This window comes from Cryptosporidium bovis (assembly GCF_009768925.1).
Source record: "Cryptosporidium bovis isolate 45015 chromosome Unknown contig_4, whole genome shotgun sequence".
Taxonomy (NCBI): domain Eukaryota; phylum Apicomplexa; class Conoidasida; order Eucoccidiorida; family Cryptosporidiidae; genus Cryptosporidium; species Cryptosporidium bovis.
The window spans coordinates 285,766-306,509 of NW_027125050.1; the positions used below are offsets into that span (position 1 = coordinate 285,766).

Genomic DNA, 20,744 nt, shown 5'->3' on the forward strand with positions numbered 1-20,744 from the left:
AAAGAATAACTGTATTAATTTACTATGAACGGAAATTTACCTGTAAATTCAATTTATATATCTCATTTAATGTGGAATTAATTGATTTATTCGACTTCTTATCCGTTTCGTGTAAACTTATTATTACTCTGTCCGGGTTAATCAAAGAAACTTTGACCTCTAATAATTCTGACTCCATTTTATCTTGAATAACGTATTCGAAACACTTTGAACCTATTTCTTCAATACTAGACCTATTTTCGAGTTGATTTTTAAGAAATGCAGTATTTGAGTATAAATCAGATTTTTCAGTTATAATTGGATTGAAAAAATGAATCTCAATCAAATGTTGCATAACATTACACATTAAAACCACTTCACCACAAAACCTACAAACTATTGCGACTCCTGTATTACAAATATATTTGTATTGTTCTTGTTCAAGAAGAAGATTCTCTTGCTTTTTGATGCTGTTTGAGAGTACTTCAATGTTATTTTTAAATATTTCATTATTTCTTTGATTCTCACTTTGCAGTTTAGTGAACTTCAGTTTAAAGAGTTTAAGCTCCTCTTCAAGTTTAACAGATCGCTCGTAATAATAATGAGGTGTGTTTTCGCTTTTATTTCTATTATTCTCATCGCCTACTTGCATTATCATCAGATTGTACACCTTTATTATTTGAAATGGACATTATATTAAACACAAATGCATTTAGATGCAAATTAGTGGGGCATTAAATGCTCTTTAGTGGTGAAGCCGTTTCCCGGTTAAAATTGTATCAAAAAAAGTATCCACAAAAAAAAAAAAAAAAAATATATATATATATATATATGTATATATATACTGTTTTTTAATTTTCAATGTGTGACATCACTTTTATCGGGAGATCATCAGACGGGCTAATATTAACTGAAACTTGGGATGATCTGAATTCAAACAGGTCACTCCAAAGCTACAAACATCAAGCCAAACAAATACTAAAAAGTGTTGGAAATGATGTTGGTGTAGAAAAATGTTCTGTTGACAGCGGCAATTACGTTTTCCACTATATAATAGATGGAGGAATCATTTATATGACACTTTCAGGGAAGTCATACCCAAAAAAACTAGCATTTTCATTCCTTGAGGAAATAAAACGGTTATTTGTTGAAGATCTAAAGAGAGAATTTCCGGGGGAGGGTGACTCTAGGGTGTTAATAGAGTCAATAGACAAACCTTATTATTTTATAAAGTTTGATCGTATAATACAGAGATGTAAATCAGAATATAGAGATCCAAGATCAACTAAGTCCCTTCAAAAACTAAATGATTCACTAATAGAGGTAAGGCTATAAAATGAATTGCCAAGGAAATAATTCATAATTTTCAGGTAACAAATATTATGAGGAGGAATGTTGATGACATCCTGCTTAGAGGAGAAAATTTGGTAGATGTTGAAAAAAAAGCAAATGATCTCAAATTTGCCTCCCTTGAATTTTCAAAGGCTGCAAAGAAATTGTCATTCCAAGCTTTAGTTCAAAAATATGCGCCCCTTTTTACCTTGGTTGCTATTTTACTTATTATCATTTTTTGGAAAATTTTTTTGTAGTAAATTGATAAGGTAATAAGTAATTAAAACTTACTAATTCAAAAATTCAGTACTTTATGTAACAATCGTCTTTTGCGTTTAAAGATATTTTCATTACTTTGGCGCGATACAAGTCACCCCCAATGAACTATTGTTGAATGTAGGTCAAGGAAGTTAAATATCACATTGATTGTTTCCAAGTTTTCAGGATAATTTTTTTCGCCTTGTTTCCTTTATTTATTTAATTCGTTACTATAACTTTATGTTCCCTAACTTATCTCCTTGTAGCATTTTCAAATGTTGCTGGAGGGTTTTTCAGACAATAAATTTTCATCTAACGAATACCCTGAATCACAACTTTATAATGAGTTGAGAGAGAGGTATAAGAATCTTCACATTTGTATTCAAACACCGCAACTCAGAGGTGTAATGACGATTTTAAGAGACGCAAACACAACAAAAGAAGACTTCGTATTTTATACAGATAGAATAAGCAGGATAGTTCTGGAGCATGCGTTAAACCTCCTTCCATATGACTATAAGGAAATAAAAACACCAAGTGGTGTTGAATTTAAAGGCATTTCATTCAATACCCCCATTTGTGGAGTAAGTATTGTTGGCTCAGGTGAGGCTATGGAGAATGCTTTAAGACTCGTCTGTAGAGGATGTAGAATAGGAAAGGTTTTGCTAGAAAATTATGAAAATTCACATGGCAAGTCTCCCTCTGCATCTTATGTTAAGTTGCCTGAAGATGTATCTGAAAGGGTTGTAATTCTCATGAATCCTGTACTAGGAACTGGAGAATCCCTATGTTGTGTCATAGATATTCTACTCGAAAATAAGGTTAAAGAGGAGAATGTCATCTGCATGGCACTTTTATCTTCTAAACTAGCAATTGAAAACGTATTTTCACGGTTTCCAAAGATAAAACTTGTTATATCTTCAATAGATTTACTATTAAACGAAGAGAATCAAGTAATCCCAGGTGTCGGTAACTTTGGTGACAGATATTTCGGAATAAAACAAATATCATAAGTATTTCAAATTAGATGTCGGGGTTTTTACTGTTCATTTTCATTATATAAACGATACACTAAAATAACATTTTATCATGCAATTTTTTCTATTTCTCTAAAAAATTGCATGAATTTTCGTTCAGTATTTAATGTTCGTAAAAATGTGACATTTTATCTCTAGGAATAATTGACTAAAATTTTGCTTGTTTTTTCCGTTTTTTTTTACAATGGTGAATATATTTGGTAAATTACACGGTTTTTATAAGAAAACGAGGAAAGAGGGATCTATAAATATCTTTGATTCGGAAGAGCCTATTCTAGTTTCGAGGTCAAGGTTGACATTTTTGGAGCTTGAAATAGATTTATTAACTCAGTTACTATATAAAGAAATAAAAACAATTTTACCTCAGAGCATTTTATCTGGATTAAAGTGGTCAGATATATCCATTGAAGATCTTAACAAAATTGAAACTTCAATAAATAAAAAATTTCAATTAAAAGTCAGCCCAATAGTTGAACCTTTAATATCAATTTTAAGAGGACTTTTGGAAACACATAAAAAGTTTTACAGCGGAAAGGTCATGCCTTTTTATGTTAAATTAAAAAAAGAGCATGTTAATATTGCAGAACAAAGTAAAGAATTCATTTACTCGTTAAAAAATGAGAAAAAGACAAAATGGTATTCTGAGTGTAGGAGTACTGAAAAACATTTCCAAAATAACTTCAGGGCAGGTACACCGAGGAATTTCACTAGAACTAATGGGAATAATTTAGAGTTACCATTAAATAATAGAAACTTAAGCTTCCACAACCCTCTCACTCCAAGAAATTCACATACAACAAACGCTAACCGTTTAAAGTCTGAAAAGTTTTATAATTTTGACTCAAGTGCAACAACTCCAAGAGACTTTGGAGCAAGGAACAGTAATTTTGGGAATGATTACACTCCGAGAAAAAACACAAAGACATCTGCTACTCTGAGAAATTTGAACAACCAAAACAGAAATATTCTTGCAGCAAAGGCTTTACTTGGTTTAAGTGTTAATTTACCAACTACTGAACAAGAAATAAGAAAAGCATATTTAAGGGCAGCAATGCGTTGGCATCCTGATAAATCAAATTTTGGTTCAAATGACAAATCACACTCATGCTTCACTGCCATTAAAAATGCAATGGAATTGCTTCTTAATAATATTTCAAAAGAAGGTGAAATATGACTTTTTTTTCTTGAAATGCAACATATTTTTTATTCAATATTTCTCAAATTATTTTTTAAATTATATTAGTTTGAATACAATATTACATGAATTTTTTCAAAAAGTATTGCCACTATTTATTTTAATTTCAGTTTGGTTGAATTGTGGAATATTTGTTCCAAGTGTCAATCCAAATCATCTCAACTTTTTTAAAATGAATACCATATTTTTTTTAAATATTATAATTTTTTAATTGTTGTAGTGGAAACATCTTATTGAGGTAATAACAACCTTAATGTCTTAAAATTATCCCAAAGTTAACAAATAAAGGTATATTGTTAGATCGTTGGAAATAAATTTATAACCAAAGCTATTTCCCATGAAAGTTGATAATTGTGTTAAAATATTTATTTTTCCTGTGATTTTGAGGCTTTAGTCATTGTTACTGGGTAAATTTGGAGTGATAATTATAACAAAACAATCATAAATAAAAAATAAACTTTAAATGACAAAAAGTTTGCCAAATAAGAAACAATGTATAAAATTTTGTCGAGTCTCATTTAGAAAAACCTGGAGTTAAACTTCAAATTTAAAAGTAACTCAAATTAATAAGAGATAATAATAAATAATGGGATATTAAATTCACATAATCCAAGGAATTTAAAAAGTACTGCAAATTTACCAGCCTTCAGAATAAACAGTACTCACTCACCTTTAAGAAAATATGGTTGAAGCAGAATCTTCTATTGATAGCAAAATGCTTATAATTTTAATGCAGAATTTTGTTTCGTAAACATACAGCTTTTACATTTATCTGGACCAAGGCATGTATTTATACATAAATTAATCACATCTTCAAGGTAAAAAAAAAGCTTAAAGCGCTCGACGACATTGTGAGTTATTTGCATATTACTTGTTTATAAACGAATAAATATCTGTATAGATGTTAATGACAAAAGTTATTAGTAAATAATATATTTTGAAATATTTATCTAGAAATTAACTTTGATGAGGCAAATTTCACACAGTTCTCCATTCTCGTCAATGCTGAATTTTACTTTTTTTGGAGAGACAAAAAAAGTGAATAAAACAGAAGATTCTATAAAACAGGAAAAATACAATATTTGGAAAGAGAATACCTCGCTTCTATACGAAAATGTTATGACCCATATTTTGGAATGGCCTTCACTTTCAGTTCAATGGCTGGATAAAACAAATTCTATTTTAAGGGATACAGATGATTGTAGCGAAGAGAGGGATGAAACATCTAGTTATTCATTGCTCATTGGAACCCACACATCGGGGGTGGAACAAAACTACATTATTGTTATGGACATAATTTTGCCAAGTTTTCCAATTCCAGAGATTTGCAGAACTTTTGAATCCCATACAGACTATGCTGGGTTTAAAGCACCACATAAAAGTAACTCGTGCAAATTCAGACAGAAGTTATTAATTCCTCACAGTGGGGAACCGAATAAAGTTATACACTCACCGTCGAATGTAGATATAATTGCGTCAAAAACTATAACAGGGAGTGTAAACTTATACGATTTAAAATCAATGTTAGGAGAGAAAACAAACAAATTTCCAGTTATTACTGGTAACAAGCCAACAATGGTGTTAGGTGGTCATGATCAAGAGGGCTGGGCTCTAAATTGGAATGAAATAAACGAAACTTACTTGGCAAGTGGTTCAGATGACACAATGATATGTATTTGGGATGTCAATTCAAGGGAATTCAATAATAGTGCATCTATGGACCCCCTGGTTAAATTTAAAGGACATAGGAAAAGCGTTCAAGATTTAGCTTGGCATCCATCTAATGAAAATTTGCTAATTTCAGTTGGAGATGACGGGCTAATCATGATGTGGGACATACGCGAATCTAGAACTCCTTGTTATTTTACAAAGAATAATACACACAGTTCGAACAGAAATTTTCCAAATGATACAAATTCCACAAAAAAAATAATGGGTCATTCATGCTTTAAAAATGGAAACTCAACATCAAACAGTATAAACACAGTTGAATTCAATCCATTCCAAACTAATCTAATAGCAATTGGTGGTAGTAATCCTTCTGTCTTACTTTATGATATTAGAAACATGAACAACTGCCTTCATTCATTTAATGGGCATACTGAACAAATAAATCGGATTAAGTTTCTTCTAGAAGACGCCTCTTTATTAGCGTCAGCATCATCAGATTGTACGGTTTCAGTAAGTTTGTTATATTTTGAATTGCTAATGTTATCATTGTCTACATTGTAATTTTTAGATATGGGACATGACAAAAATAGGGATGGAGCAAAGACCTGATGAAGCAGAAGATGGAGTTCCGGAACTAATATTCACTCATAGTGGCCATACGTCTCCAGTCAATGATATTTCCTGTATTATGGGAGATTTCCCAACTACGACTTTTGCAAGTATAAGTGAAAATAACTCACTTCATATTTGGAATCCTGGAGAAACTATTTTCCTTTCGGATGACGAAGACGAGGAATTAGAAAGAGTTAAAGATATTAATGTAGAATAAGGCTCACTTATTAAAACTTATTTTTCAATTTGGGACTTACTTTGTTCAAGATAAATTTTTTTTGCGGCGAAATTTATTTTGACAGTTGAGTATAAAATTACCTTAAAAAAGATGGAGTTTAAACAAGTGGTGCTTTACGGAGGTGCAATTTTATTACACATACCTAAGGATTTTGATGATATAAGTAAAATAAGAGATGTTCCAGATAATCAGGAGGTCTTTGTTGACAATAATTCTGAATGCAGTATAATAATAGAATTACTAGATGAAACAAATAACAGTGATAACCACCCTGCAGAATATTACTTCAATGATATTTCCAAATGCAATGGTTCAGAAATGACAGAAATATTAGTTTCAGACCCACTAGTTAATATGTCAGATAACTTTTCTTTTTCTAAGTGTTTTGGTACGCAATTATTGGAGAAGAAATACAAAGGCATTCAAGAAAAAGAAGAGCTTGAGCTGCATGTTTTGGTTATAAGAATACTCTCTAAGAAGACAGATATAGTTATTTCATTCAATAACCCAAGAAAAATGAATCACGTTGGCGAAAAAACCGGATACTGCCGAACAAAAATAGAAGAAACATTGAATAAGATGTTGGAAACATTAGAAATTGTAGACTACAACCTGTTTATCTGAAATAAAAGTGAAATAGTAGATATAAAAAAAAGTAGGATCTAGAAAACCCACAAAAATAGTACCAACTATCTCTGTTCTAACCTCTGACATCTACCTTGCAAAGGGGGCATATTGCGGACATTTTTAGCCATTCCTTAATACATTGTAAATGAAAGATATGGTGGCAGTCCAACCTTACGACGGATTCCCCTTGGTTCAGTTCAGAGAGACAGACAGTGCACATAGGAGAATCGTCAGAAGACGTATCATTGCCAACTCCAAATTCATAAGATTTCATGCTTATTTCGTTCACTATATCGTCATTAACACCTCTATTATTGTTCGAATCTGCAGAGCCAAAAATCCTGTCAACGTCTGAAGGAGGTAGGTGTGCAAGTGCTTGGAGAATAGAGAAAGGTCTACTCCTTGGGGGTAACCTAATTATGTTCTCTAGCAAATGAATTGGTAGGAGATCAACGATTGAGGGAGTTAGGCTTCCTTGGCAATAAATGGTTGTTTCATCACCTATTCTTGCTTTAACACCAATGGGATCAGTTGCGATTATTTTGAACTGAACTCCGTTATAAGTAAAACTTTCACCTTCTGAAAATGGGTGGAACGTATACCTAGATAGAAATGGTTTTAGGTAATCTTGAAAGACATCAAATGAGTATGTCTGCGGTAATGTGTCTGAAAACGGCATTATGTGAACCCTCTTAAATTCTCCAAAACAATCCCAGTCAATATAAACAGAGGTCCTTTTATTGATTGTCCCGATTTGATGTGGGTCGCATGCCCATACAAGGAACACTATTCCCTCAATTTTTATTTTTCTGCCTACGTATACAGGTTCTCTCTTTCTCTGAAAATAGGGTTCGACATAGAACTTGTACAAGTGTTCTCTACTACAAAGAGCTTCGATATCTGACATGGGAACTTGCGCACGATTTTCACTTTCATCCTGTAATGTTCTATTTAGACGAATAGTGGAAACCTTCTGAGCCATCGAGGAGAGTGCAGCGTTAAATGGAGGGAGTGCCAATAAATGAATCTTATTTATCGGTACTAGTGGTTTCCCATTTGCAAATACTTGAGTTGAATCTGACAATAATCCACCCTTTTCTGGATCGCAAAATAGGACGACAAAATAACTTCTTTCATTAATAAATATTCTATCAAATGGCTTTATAACCTTTTTTTCCTGCTCAAACTGCCTCAAAACCCCAAGAAGTGATTCAATATCCAGTTGCTCTTTCCATGGAAGCAGTTGTATTCTTTTGAGGACGTTGTTTGCTTCATCGTTTGAATCCATTGTCAAATAATCTTTAACAAAAAAAAGTGATTTAAAGTAATTTGCGCTAGATCAGACCCCGCCACTGTAGAGTGTACAATTCGGGCCCCCAATGAGTCAACTCCACCAAGATATCATCCCCAGGCCATCTTCCTGAACATTCCCAACAATAACCATAGGGGACAAATTGCTATTATTGTTTTGTTCGTTAAAAATAATGCTAGTAACTCTAAACCTTATCTTTGAATCAATTAAATAGAGCAATTTATGATTTTCGTAGTCCCATGACCATAACATTGTATTTATATCCATTGACTTAGGCTCTCTTAAATCACTGCAAGGGATTTTTATGTCACTGAAAAATCCCAGACTTATTGTCAAGCCTGTGGAATCTGAACCTATAATAACTCCCTCTATAACTTCACCTGCATATGGCCTGAATGCTATCATTTGAAAAGATACTTTAAACATGAGAGCACCACTGTCATAATCGATTTCAGCATATCCAACTTCATCAAATCCAACAAATGTTGTAATTAATCCTGCATTTTTAACTATTTTATTTATGTACTTCTCATTGATTCTATTCCTCATCAATACTAATGGATCTCCTTTGTTAGATTTGTTCCTATCCGACCTGTTTGTTTGGTAATCTGAAAAATACTTCAGTTCATTTGGTAGTATAGATATTTGATCTTCTATTGTTATTATTCCAAACATTTTTAACTTGAAATTTATTATTTAAATTGTATAAACCAAAAAAATCAACTTATACAAATAGTATATGTTTGCATAGAAGAAATGGTATCAACAGTAAATATCAACATAAACTTTATAGATAGATTTAAATTACAATATTGTTTGACTAATGTCAGTAATAACTTAAAAATTTATAAAATTAGAGCGCCAAGTTATTGGCAGTGTAAATTTGAGAACAAATTTTTCACTAAGAAACTGAACAAGATACTTGAGTAAATTATTGTTATAACATTATTTGTATAATTTAAACATGACCTGATAATAATTTTCCTATATTATCATCCTTTCCCAATGAATCAGTTTTTAAACAATGACATACTTCTGCACTTTGTCTATTTGATCCACTCTAAATATACTCCTTAAAGTAAAACACGGATGGTTTCCGTATTATGTTGATCTCCTTATTTACTCAATCAAAATCATGGCTTGCTAAATAATTTTTCACACCCAACAACACATAATAAAAGACTAGCCTACGATTTAATTTATGGTAAAATATGTTTTAAGAGCCTTCTCAAACTTCGAGATAACTGCCACTTTAATTATACAATTACTCGTTTCAAAGTACTTGCATTCTTGCAGCTTTAAAAGATAAACCCAAAGTAGTAAACTTAAATATTTTCACAAAAGATAGGTAATATAGGAATACATTTAATAAAAATTAGGAAAGTTTTAATGACTTATAAATTGCATTATTTATCTAGTATAACTAATGTTTATTTCCAAAGTTCTTATGTCAGTCTACTAAATCTATCGTTTGTATTTTCTCTGGAAAAGGAGCCTACAGAATCTACTGATATTCCCGCAGCCTGAAGCTGGTTTCTACAGCCAAACTGAACCATAATGCAGACTACCCCCAGAAATGACATGTATATACCTGCAAATAATTCCAGGAAATTAATTCTGAAGATAGACATTGCTAAGACACCAGACAATAGATATAATGCACCTTTCCCAGCAGGAACAGTTAAAAATTTTGCCCATTCTAAACAAAAATCTCTGAATGGTCTTAGCTTCTCGATATCCTTAGATTCAACTATCATCACAACTATCCCTAATCCAAATAAAACCGCTTCAAATAAATAATTTCCTGGAGATAAGAACAGTTGACTTATACTAAATATACCAAGTAATGATGCAAGGGAAAGGAAGATGCCACCAACGAAACACAGTGCCCTTAGTGGTTTAGGGCCTTCACTAATTATATGTGAATTTTGCAGGTAATCTCTACCACTCCCCAGTAATTGGTTCCCACAATTTTGAATGGTAGTTGCAGCTTGTCTTCCATAATCATTTACCATACTATATGCCTAAAATTAAAATTAGGTAACGAAAACTGTAACACAGTTCAAGAACTTACAGTTTGATTATTTGACCCCGAATGATTGTCCATTTATCAATTATTATATCAATTTAACGATAGCAAGGATATGAAATTGTTAAAAAAAAATTGTTTTATCAGGGCAAAATGTTTTTAAATACTTTAGATTTTTTAAATGATCATTAATAATATTAACAAATTCTTTCTTGAAAGTTAATATTGATCACACAAAACTTTATGGAAACTATATCTTTATTACATGTTTATATTTCAAAATCATTATTAATACTACCCTCATGTATGATCTTATTCATTTTTAACCATTAGCCACGTCTTGTCTCAGGCGGGAATACGTGCGTTTTTCAAGGTAAACTTCCCATTTAAAAAACAAATATTTTCATTTTGAGATAAGTGGTTATTTGGAATTTATTATTGGTACCATGCTTACCGACACTATCTGCCCTCCTCATTTTTATCCATATATATATATATATATATATATATATATATGTTTACCTTCATTTGCACTTAAACTAATATAACTACATGTCTTTTAGTGCACATTATTTACTCTTTCCTTGGTAATTCATCTTTAGTTTATTGTTTAGTTATTTTCGATGATTCACCGAATATTCTAAGGCCGAGTTTGTATAGTAATCTGCACCGGTTATCTTTGAGAAAAGTACAGGATGCCTATAGGTAACCCGAGTCTTTTTTTGACCGATCATGGTATCTTTCCCTGGTACTTAGATGGAATGAACGAATATAAAGAAGGTACTACCTACTCTGATTGGTTTACTTCAACCACAAATACTCAGAGTTGTTATAAAGAATTCGTCGATAAATTATTTTGTACTGATTCGATAGAAAAAGAACATAACACTTTAAGTTATACCAGGGAAACCCCAACGAACTCGAGTAATTTATATAATATCGATAATCACATCAAATTGCTTTTTAGAAGTGAACACCTAGACTATGTGAGAAGAATGAGGGAAATGATATACCCCGAAGATAGTCTTGAAGGAGAGTCTACAAGGGTGTTGATGATTTATTGGAGTCTTCATTCAGAGGAGCTCTTAGACAATTATTACTATGATGGTAACTCTCGTTTCGCAGATACAGATGAGGAAGCAGAATGCGATACAAATATCTATCCTTTTTACAAGGACTCGGATGAGATTTTAGACACAATTTTGTCCTTCCAGGACATCAACGGTGGGTTCGGAGGAAACTTCAGTCATATTCCAAACATGGTTTCAACTTATTTGGCTATTTCTTCGCTAATAATGGTTGGCGATCTGGATGCCTTACTTAAGATAGACCGTTTTAAAATGTACAATTACTTTCTAAAATTGAGAGATGTTGAAACTGGAGGATTTAGAATTCAACTTGATGGAGAGATTGATGTTAGGGCATTTTATTGCATTTCTGCAGTAGCCAATATGTTGTATATTGTGACAGACGAATTGTTTGAAAATATTGAAAATTATTTACTCAAGTGTGTAGGGTTTGATGGAGGTTATTCAGGGGACTTCTATGGAGAGTCTCATGGTGGATATACATATTGTGCAGTCGCGGGCTTATGCATTTTAGGGAAAACAGACAGTATAGACATTGACTCACTTCTCTATTGGGCAGTACAGAGACAATCTGGGATTGAGGGTGGCTTTCAAGGAAGGACTAACAAATTAGTAGATTCATGCTACAGCTTTTGGTTTACCGGAATTTTTTTTTGTATTATGGAAATTTTAAGAACGAGGAAAAGCAACAAAAAATCTGAACCTAATATGTCATTTTATGACCCATTCTCATTGCAGTCTTTCATATTAATCTGTTCACAGCTTTCAGAGGGTGGATTTATTGACAAACCTGGGAAGAAAAGGGATCTCTACCACACATGTTATGCCTTAAGTGGATTATCTTTGGCTCAAAGAATGAGTAAAACCTCAGAGTGCTCATGTAACGAGGGAATAACATCTTCAATATACAGTGAGTATGAAATGGGTGAATTTATTGAGAATTGCAATAAATATTCACCATTCTACTCAATAAAAATATCAAAGGATGATATTATTAATCCAACTGATCCTTTCTTAAATATAAGGCCAGATAAGATATACAGGTCTAGGAAATTATTTGGCAATATTCCAATAATTCTTACTTCAGATGGGAAGGTAGGTACTGAAGGTATTGGGTATAAAAAATATATTGAAAGTACTAATTTAGCTTGAATACAATAACCTAATTCTCATTTTTATCACATTGCTCGACCTTTATCACTTTTTGCAATTCGTCTGCGCCATTTTTTTTCTTAATACAATATGGCTTGTAGTAAATACGAATATATAAGAGAATATGAGTCACCTGATAAAATTCTGAAAAATTGTTGGTTTGTCATCAGGGTTGATGGCCATTCCTTTCATGAGTAAGTTAGCAAGGCTCTTATTTCATCTGATTAAATCCTCTAAGATTTACGCGAGATCATGACTACAATAAACCAAACGACAAAGACGGCTTAGATCTGATGAACCGTTGCGCTGAAAACGTCATGAAAAGTTTAGGTGACATAGTTATTTCGTATGGGCAATCTGATGAGTATAGGTAGGTCTTAATATGTTTTATCACTTTTAGTCGCATTTCTTAGTTTTGTTTTTAGAAGGCGCACTGATCTTTGGGGAAGAAGGGCAAATAAAATATTAACCCATGTTGTTTCATTGTTTACCTCATCATTTGTAATGTTCTGGGGTAATTACTTTCCCAAAAAAAAACTTAAGTATCCTCCAACTTTCGATGGAAGAGTAGTTGTATATCCCACTGATGAAGATATCCGGACTTATCTTTCTTGGAGGCAGGTTGATTGTCATATAAACAATTTGTACAATACTTGCTTCTGGTCCTTAGTTTCTATAAAAAATATGTCGGAAAGAGAAGCTACCGATAGACTAAAATTTACAGTTTCTTCCGACAAAAATGAGATGCTATTCAGTGAATTCGGAATAAACTATAACTCGATCTCAGCTCAATTTAGAAAGGGAACATTACTATACAGGCCAAGACCTAGAGATAGAAAGTCTAGGAAAGAGTATATACTAATGAAATCAAATAAGATAGAAAAGTTTTTAGAAGTAAGTGAATTGAACAAAAAAAGTGCAGACGAGTCCTTACATCTCAATCCGATATGGAACGAAAATGGAAATGTAACTGTTATTAAAAGTATACTTAAGTGTTATGATGATATTATCCAAGACGCTTTTTGGAATAATAATGAATATTTATTAAAATAAACGTCTTTTTAACATTTTTATTATAATATTTTTTTCACTTCAAAATTCGCGCTGCAATTTATATTAATTTCTCGAATATTCCGGTCTCAAGCATTATCTAACTCTAAGTGAGAAACTATTAAAACTGTAGTTATTCTTAAGAAGTTACTTATTATGCGAATTAAAACACTATAAACTGTATATATTTTAATATCTATAGGAAAACACTTTTGTATATGAAGAAATATGGTTATTAATACGAAAGATTATAAAGAAGCCGATTCTGGAATGAGAAATTTGGTTAGTAAAGTTTCAAATATTATTAAAAATACTGGAAAATATGAGGACAATATCTTTAATACACATTCTAATGAAACTATCAGGGCAAATAACTCTAATTCAATAGAAGATCCGGAGATGATCGGAAAGGTTTGGAATAATCGAAAGTTGAATATGAAAAGCACAATTAGTTCGTTGGTTTCAAATTTAGCAGGATCATTTGACTGTAGGGATGCCGAAAATCAAGTAAAGATGTTTGAAGGAAGGATCAAGAATAAAAATAAGCTGACTTATTTTGCCTCACCTAACAAGCAACTTGAAATGGAGAGAAAAGTGCAATACGACTCTATTCAGAAAGGTATGAAACGTTGGGGGAAAATAATTGACAGTATTAACCGACAGGAGATAATAAGTTATGGTGAGGCAGAAAAGACCGATATTCTTTCAGTATCTCAGTTATCTAATAATTACGAGCCTATAGACGAATTCGAAAGGGAATTTGAGCGTGTGTTGTTAGAAGTCAGTGATGGAAGTGTTCCCATAAACCAGAAAGACACGAGAAATCATGGCAATGTACTTCCATGTAATAAAATTAGATGTCAAATTGAGAGGAACTTTGTTAAAAAACTGAAGTTTATTTTATTCAATCAGCAAAAAGAAAATAAAAGACTTAAAAAAATTAAATCAAAATCTTGGAGAAAAAACAGAAGAAAGCAAATTCAAATTGAGGAAGAAAAGTTAATTAGCCTGGGTGAGATGGAGTATCCTGAATTAGTTAAGAACATTAAAGAGAAATGTGAAAAGAGAAGAGCTAAGATAAGACTTATGAGGCGTCAGTTTGCCAGACAGAAATGGGCCAAGATGGCGACGAGGTTTGCTGGCAAGGAAATACAGAGGAGTATATCTAATCAAGCACAGATGCATCATGATGAAAAGAAAAGAATAGAACAAATAATAGGTAATTTCTCTTCCGACGTTGAGAGTGACAGCGGAAATGACCATGAAAAAGGAATATCAGGATATATAGAAGACTCTTTAGCAAAAGTAAGTGAGTTAAAGTCTGTATCTAAAGAACTAACTGATTTAAAATTTATCCAACGTGGAATTGACTATGCAAATGAAGAGCTCGAATTGAAATTAAAACAAATTAAGAAAAATACCAATTATGAAAATGAGTCAAATGCTATAAATGCGGTTCCTCCTCAAGTAGAGTTGAAAAAACCCACCCTCGTTGAACTTAATGATGCTGAGAATGAAATTTTTGATAAGATGAGAGTTGGAAACTTTTCTGGACTTGATATTTCCTTACTTAATAACAAAATTCCCGAATTAAAAAATAAGGGGGTACCTATCAATGAAGTAAACAAGACCAACAACAGAAGTGAAAGTGAAACGAACTCTGAATTTGATATTAGAAGGCATAACTTCAATATTCAGGACGAGCTTGAGATGATGGCTCAAGAAGACATAAATGGAGATAATTCTTCGGAAAACAGCAATATGAACACCATAAAGGAAGTATTCGTCCAAGGCGACGAAAACACCTCACCTCATGAAAGCGTTGAAAACAAAACTGACACTGAAAAAGCACATAACAAGAAGACAACTATTCCTGGATGGGGAAGTTGGTGTCTATCCCTGAGTGGTGTCAAAGAAGGGGAAAATGAAGAAAACACATCCAATAAAGAGAGACCTCAAATAAGACAAAACAAACGTGTAGATCGCAAAATAGCTAGTTACTGTGTTAATAAAATTCCACATCCATTTAATTCGAATGATTTATATGAAAGTACTCTTAAACACCCAATTGGTCCCGAATGGAATACAACATCTATTCACAACAAATTAATCCAACCTAAAATACAATCCAGAATGGGTGCAGTAATAAAACCACTTGTATACTCTAAAAGGCTCAAAAACATAAATATTTCCGACTCTTTCCTGGAAAAATGGAACGATGCAAAAAAATGCAATCGAACAAAGGCAAGATTTTAATTAAGTTGTTTGAGGATATAGGTATTAAATTACTACGCATTATCGGCGTTTCACTCATTTTTGTTCAAGTGAGAAGAATCCCTTTTGTTCATTTCTCAAAAATGATTCTTTTTCTATCCTCGAACCATTAATATTTGACTGAAAGTCCTTCATTTCTTGTAGATCACTTAGAACTGCTCTAAGGAGTTTTTCTCTATCATCCTTCAATTGCTGGACTCTCTGGTCTTGTGTCTTTTTCAACTCTTCAAGTGTCCTCCTGATATTACCATATGTATTACTTTCTATATCGAACTCTCCCTGAGTTTCGTTGAGATTAGGGGAAGGATATTCAGTTCTCGTATCATCAATATTGGTTTGTGATATTTGTGGTTGTTTAGTCTCTTGTGGAACTATAGAAAATTTTGGTGAACTATCAAAGTGTTTATTGCCGTTATCTTCACCCAATAAACAAAGGTTAGAATTATTCATAAAGTCCCCAAAAGAATCAAGATTTTTAGGTATAACATCAATGAGTTTATCACTCAAACTAACATTATTATCTCCAAATAATTGTTGATTATTTATATTTGCAAATGAATTAATAGTATCATTGTTAATTGGATAATTAATAGTTTGAATATTATTTTTATTGTAACCACGAAGCACCGATGAATAGTTATTTGGATATACATTTAGTAAGTGTGAAGCAGTATATGCTTCTTGACTGACTGTATTTACAATGTCATTCTCATTTGAAAATTTTGTTAGTAACAAGTTCGAACCATTTTGGTCTGGCCCTATTGCAATAGAATCTAAATTCTTAATCAAAGGTATTTGCTCTTGAAAAATTCGACTTGTATATGACTTATAGGAATTATTACCTGTAATTGAATGTAAATCATTACTTAAAAATGGTCTGATATTGGTACTCGAACATTTAAGATTGTTTTCAGAGTGTGGTCTAACAAATTTGTTCTTTGTATTAATCCCAAAAGCTTCATTTTTTTTGGGAAAATTCTTTGGTATAAATGAACTGGAGTCACACAAATTGTGAGTTTTTAATTTATCTGTTATGTCGTAATTATTGAAAGTTGTCTCGGAGTCATTCTTTGAACTTGGTCTCGAGAATCTAATTGTTGAAGGAGATTGATTAACAGTAGAAATCGAATTGTGATTATTTGATTGAATTGGAATCACACGATTCTGAAATTTGTGATAGCTCTGTCTATTCTCAATCCCAATAACTGGATTACTGTTTATAGTCCTAGAGTTGTTGTCAACTAGATAAGTACTATTATTTATAGACTCAAATAATTTATTTGAAACATTGGCTAATGATTGTTTTGCTTGAAGTAGCTCCTTTTGTGTCCCATCCCACCTCTTTTGAAACGATTCATTTAATTCTAAGATATGTAGTTTAAGTTTATTTATTTCTTCTTCTTGCTTCGAGCATTTTAGACACACAGATTGTGAAGCCTCCTTCAATTCAATAGAACTCTCGAGAGAATTCACCTTCTTCTCCAACGATCTAACTATACCACGTGCTTTCTGTAGTTCAGTCATTAGATCGACATTTCTTCTTAACGTTTCCTTTAGTCTTTGCGCAGTTTCTATTTGTTTTATTCTTAATAGTTGCAACTCTGAAATCTCATCTGTATCTGAAATTCTCTTTGAAGATGACCTCCCTAATTGCATGATATTATTTCCTAGCTCATTTTTCTTTAATGCTCTTGAAAAAAATAAGTCATTCTCCGCTTCTCTAATCTTCGATGTTAAGTCCGAGATCTTTGAACTCCTGATAACATTGTTTCTTATATTCTCAGACATGTTTATGTGATATCAATAATAGTAACAATCAATAAATACCCAACAAATATATCATTTATCGCAGTATGGTAAAAAAATTTGTTTTATTACAAATTTCTATTAGGTGGTTGTAATCGATTTTATTTGTGGGGAAACAGTAATAAATTTGCAAATTTCGAATCAAAAACAAAAATACCCGCTTTTAATGAAAAAAAATAGAATCAGGAATTTCGCAATATAACGTGCTCGATTAAATTTAAAATTTAGCATTTTCTAGGTACATATTAACTTTGACTTCTTGTATAAAAACTTCATCATATTTGATTCATACTTGTACAACTATATTGTCGCAAAACTTCTAACGGAATGAATCAGGTAATTTAAAAATTTGCATTAGTGGCACCTACTTTTGGTTGTATAAATACAATGTTCACACCAAATTTGAAATGCCATTCTCTTGTTTATACTTTATATTATTAATTCAGTAATATTAATATTCATTTTTTGTTTATAATAGTGAAATATATGACGTATGCGCTAATTATTGAAAGTGTAGTTGCTACCAATAAAACTGTTATTGTAAATGTTGTGATCATTGAATAATCCTCTTCACTAATATCAACCTCCTCCACTTGCTTTTGTTTTATGTTAATAACCAATGGATTATTTCTGAGTAAAATGTTTGATGAAATATGAACTTCGCCACCGAGCTTGTCTTCCCTGCATTGCTTTAGAAATGAAACAATCCTTTCGCGATTGATATATTCTGTTGTCTCTTTGTTCTTTGGAAACTCTATCAAAATTCCAGTCAACCCTGTTAAATACTCAAATTCTAAGAGTCTAATGAATATTGGAGGTTGAGGAGGAGTGATACCTCTATTTATGCACAATACAATGGTATTTTTAAATGATTTTTTATCCCTATTATCATCAAATAGTGGTGTCCAAACAGCCAATTTAAGTCTTAATAAAATACCTATTGTCCATGGGTTCATTAAAATAGAATACGATTCAACATTATCACCTCTTGGAAGAGCACTCGACCCACCAGCTGAAACTAAATAAAAGGCGAATAATAGTATATAGAATAACAAATATAGGTAAATATGGCTCATTGGAAATGAGTCATATTTACTTATTTCAAATTCCACTAGAGATTCAATTTTTTTTAATAGCCTTTAGGTGTTCGAAAACGCGTAGAATGTAATGTCTTCTTTTAAATAATAAAGGCTATAAAGGTTTTATGAACAAAGAAAAAACTAAATATTAATATATTTTAAATATGTTGTTTTCATTTTAATTTAATTATATCACTTTATTAAATTAAAACTTAAAAATAATGTCAGAGTGCCTTATTACATATTCATTTGTTCATCTAATGAATAAACTGTTACGGAAAACCTTTTGTCCAATGTAAATTAAGCTCGATGATATCAATAAAATTAAAATGGAAGTCAATATGGAAGACATTTTGTATTTTTTTACGTAGTAATCAATCACATTTTTACCTATCAATGTGCAAATAATAGAGATAAAGATAATTAACAATGCCAAGTCAATCATAATTCTCCCTTCAAACAAATAAGTAAGGAAACAAATTAGTGTGGAAACTAATAAGCATGTAGAATTGTTTGCTGCAATTGATGATGAATCTATTTGTGAAGTAAATAAAATAGTACTAATTAAAATTCCACCACTTGCACCTGTAATCCCACCAATAACACCAACATTAAATAATTCGAAGCTCGAAAGGAAATAATTAACAGTATTACAGTGTGTTTTGCTGAAAATATAGGAAATTATATCTATTTGTTGAAATTCTAATTCTTTGTTTTTGAATATTCGATTATAAACTTTTATCAGTCTATTTTCAGAATTTATGATTGATGATATAAGATTCAATTTTTGTCTAGGCAATACAATAACTGGAAATAATAGCAATATAAAAATACAGAGAATTTTAAGTACAGAATATGCAATTGTTCCTCTTTTAAAAAAGATACCACTATCTATGAAAGAAATCAGAATTGAAATAATACATAGAAGTGTGAAATATACCCAGTACTTTAAATTACTATACTCTTGGTTTTCAAAAAATATCAATTCTTCAGTATTTATAAATGAATAATCACTGAAATTTTGTATATATTTGAAAGAAATGACAGATGTAGTATACAAATACAATATTGCTTTAAAATTTTCTTCATTTTTGTTATAGTTCGATTCAAATTCTTCTAATTGATTCCTAGATGAGTTTGATTCTAATTTCCTCAAATTAATAAATCTTGTTATTGATGATTTTAGAGCATAACTTAATAGACAAATTAAAATGAACATGGATAGTGTATCCGGTATTGTTCTAGCTATAGCCATTCCTATCAAACTCCCAACAGTAAGCAAGGGTGCGATAAATAAAACGAATTGAATATCTATAAGTGAGGTGTCGCTTATTGGTTTTATTGAGGTTTTGTATTCATTTTCATTGTATTCTTTTAGCTTTATTTTCAGGAATTCAATAGCATCTAAGTACTCAGGAAATTCACACTTTTTTTGGAAAACATTTGTTCCGAGTGCACATATGATACCACCTAAAATTATTGATGATGAAAAGGAAACTGCTTGTGAAAATGGGATTCGCATTAAGCTGAGAAAAATAGGCATGGAAATTATTCCTGCACCACCACCAACAGATACTGCTATTGAACCAATAAGTCCGATAACTATTAGTGAAAGGATATCTTTCTTATTTAAATCATGAATAGTTCTAATTAGATTTTCCCCGTTTTCTTTTGAATCTGAATTAGATAATGCTGATTCAAACAGCAGTATAAAGTAGGTAACAAATATAATAAAATTGAGAATTTTACATTTGTAAAACGCCATGTTGTGTCTAAAACTGATGTAGATAGAATATTAAATTTATTAAAAATGCAATAAAAAACCTGCCTATTAGCGATGATACATTTCAACTAATTTTTTTGTCACCTAACGACAAGAATCAATGACTAACTATTCAGGCAGGGTCCGACTGGCGCGGAATGAAATTGTAAATAAAGATTGAAACGGTGTTCAGCTATTTACCAAGGAAATTAAGTGACAGTAAATTAAAATACAAAAAAGAGA

The 20,744-nt window shown here is 31.6% G+C and overlaps 15 protein-coding genes across 15 annotated transcripts; 8 read left to right on the forward strand and 7 right to left on the reverse strand.

The window, feature by feature from the left end:
• Positions 1–22: 22 nt before the first annotated feature.
• On the reverse strand, positions 23–631 carry FG379_002619 (uncharacterized protein; the record flags this gene model as incomplete). Its single annotated transcript, XM_067328309.1, has 1 exon — positions 23–631. One exon carries the CDS (start codon positions 629–631, stop codon positions 23–25), a length of 609 nt encoding a protein of 202 aa, XP_067181807.1.
• A 209-nt stretch (positions 632–840) lies between these two features.
• FG379_002620 (synaptobrevin family) lies at positions 841–1,568 on the forward strand (the record flags this gene model as incomplete). Its single annotated transcript, XM_067328310.1, has 2 exons — positions 841–1,302; positions 1,350–1,568. 2 exons carry the CDS (start codon positions 841–843, stop codon positions 1,566–1,568), a joined length of 681 nt encoding a protein of 226 aa, XP_067181808.1.
• A 276-nt stretch (positions 1,569–1,844) lies between these two features.
• FG379_002621 (Fur1p like uracil phosphoribosyltransferase) lies at positions 1,845–2,582 on the forward strand (the record flags this gene model as incomplete). The annotated part of the gene is made up of 1 exon (XM_067328311.1): positions 1,845–2,582. The coding sequence occupies one exon, from the start codon at positions 1,845–1,847 to the stop codon at positions 2,580–2,582; it is 738 nt and encodes a 245-aa protein (XP_067181809.1).
• A 208-nt stretch (positions 2,583–2,790) lies between these two features.
• On the forward strand, positions 2,791–3,780 carry FG379_002622 (uncharacterized protein; the record flags this gene model as incomplete). Its single annotated transcript, XM_067328312.1, has 1 exon — positions 2,791–3,780. The coding sequence occupies one exon, from the start codon at positions 2,791–2,793 to the stop codon at positions 3,778–3,780; it is 990 nt and encodes a 329-aa protein (XP_067181810.1).
• Positions 3,781–4,767: 987 nt separating this feature from the next.
• On the forward strand, positions 4,768–6,301 carry FG379_002623 (WD40 repeat; the record flags this gene model as incomplete). Its single annotated transcript, XM_067328313.1, has 2 exons — positions 4,768–5,982; positions 6,041–6,301. The coding sequence occupies 2 exons, from the start codon at positions 4,768–4,770 to the stop codon at positions 6,299–6,301; spliced, it is 1,476 nt and encodes a 491-aa protein (XP_067181811.1).
• A 111-nt stretch (positions 6,302–6,412) lies between these two features.
• FG379_002624 (uncharacterized protein) lies at positions 6,413–6,946 on the forward strand (the record flags this gene model as incomplete). The annotated part of the gene is made up of 1 exon (XM_067328314.1): positions 6,413–6,946. One exon carries the CDS (start codon positions 6,413–6,415, stop codon positions 6,944–6,946), a length of 534 nt encoding a protein of 177 aa, XP_067181812.1.
• Positions 6,947–7,022: 76 nt separating this feature from the next.
• On the reverse strand, positions 7,023–8,237 carry FG379_002626 (uncharacterized protein; the record flags this gene model as incomplete). Its single annotated transcript, XM_067328316.1, has 1 exon — positions 7,023–8,237. The coding sequence occupies one exon, from the start codon at positions 8,235–8,237 to the stop codon at positions 7,023–7,025; it is 1,215 nt and encodes a 404-aa protein (XP_067181814.1).
• A 96-nt stretch (positions 8,238–8,333) lies between these two features.
• FG379_002627 (RPB7 subunit of the RNA polymerase III) lies at positions 8,334–8,936 on the reverse strand (the record flags this gene model as incomplete). The annotated part of the gene is made up of 1 exon (XM_067328317.1): positions 8,334–8,936. One exon carries the CDS (start codon positions 8,934–8,936, stop codon positions 8,334–8,336), a length of 603 nt encoding a protein of 200 aa, XP_067181815.1.
• Positions 8,937–9,706: 770 nt separating this feature from the next.
• FG379_002628 (uncharacterized protein) lies at positions 9,707–10,276 on the reverse strand (the record flags this gene model as incomplete). Its single annotated transcript, XM_067328318.1, has 1 exon — positions 9,707–10,276. One exon carries the CDS (start codon positions 10,274–10,276, stop codon positions 9,707–9,709), a length of 570 nt encoding a protein of 189 aa, XP_067181816.1.
• A 709-nt stretch (positions 10,277–10,985) lies between these two features.
• On the forward strand, positions 10,986–12,530 carry FG379_002629 (chain B; the record flags this gene model as incomplete). The annotated part of the gene is made up of 1 exon (XM_067328319.1): positions 10,986–12,530. The coding sequence occupies one exon, from the start codon at positions 10,986–10,988 to the stop codon at positions 12,528–12,530; it is 1,545 nt and encodes a 514-aa protein (XP_067181817.1).
• A 90-nt stretch (positions 12,531–12,620) lies between these two features.
• FG379_002630 (uncharacterized protein) lies at positions 12,621–13,583 on the forward strand (the record flags this gene model as incomplete). Its single annotated transcript, XM_067328320.1, has 3 exons — positions 12,621–12,724; positions 12,769–12,900; positions 12,956–13,583. The coding sequence occupies 3 exons, from the start codon at positions 12,621–12,623 to the stop codon at positions 13,581–13,583; spliced, it is 864 nt and encodes a 287-aa protein (XP_067181818.1).
• Positions 13,584–13,808: 225 nt separating this feature from the next.
• On the forward strand, positions 13,809–15,836 carry FG379_002631 (uncharacterized protein; the record flags this gene model as incomplete). Its single annotated transcript, XM_067328321.1, has 1 exon — positions 13,809–15,836. One exon carries the CDS (start codon positions 13,809–13,811, stop codon positions 15,834–15,836), a length of 2,028 nt encoding a protein of 675 aa, XP_067181819.1.
• Positions 15,837–15,890: 54 nt separating this feature from the next.
• Positions 15,891–17,642, reverse strand: FG379_002632 (putative low complexity coiled coil; the record flags this gene model as incomplete). Its single annotated transcript, XM_067328322.1, has 1 exon — positions 15,891–17,642. One exon carries the CDS (start codon positions 17,640–17,642, stop codon positions 15,891–15,893), a length of 1,752 nt encoding a protein of 583 aa, XP_067181820.1.
• Positions 17,643–18,118: 476 nt separating this feature from the next.
• Positions 18,119–18,736, reverse strand: FG379_002633 (uncharacterized protein; the record flags this gene model as incomplete). The annotated part of the gene is made up of 1 exon (XM_067328323.1): positions 18,119–18,736. The coding sequence occupies one exon, from the start codon at positions 18,734–18,736 to the stop codon at positions 18,119–18,121; it is 618 nt and encodes a 205-aa protein (XP_067181821.1).
• Positions 18,737–18,992: 256 nt separating this feature from the next.
• FG379_002634 (membrane associated protein) lies at positions 18,993–20,504 on the reverse strand (the record flags this gene model as incomplete). Its single annotated transcript, XM_067328324.1, has 1 exon — positions 18,993–20,504. The coding sequence occupies one exon, from the start codon at positions 20,502–20,504 to the stop codon at positions 18,993–18,995; it is 1,512 nt and encodes a 503-aa protein (XP_067181822.1).
• Between the last annotated feature and the right edge of the window lie 240 nt (positions 20,505–20,744).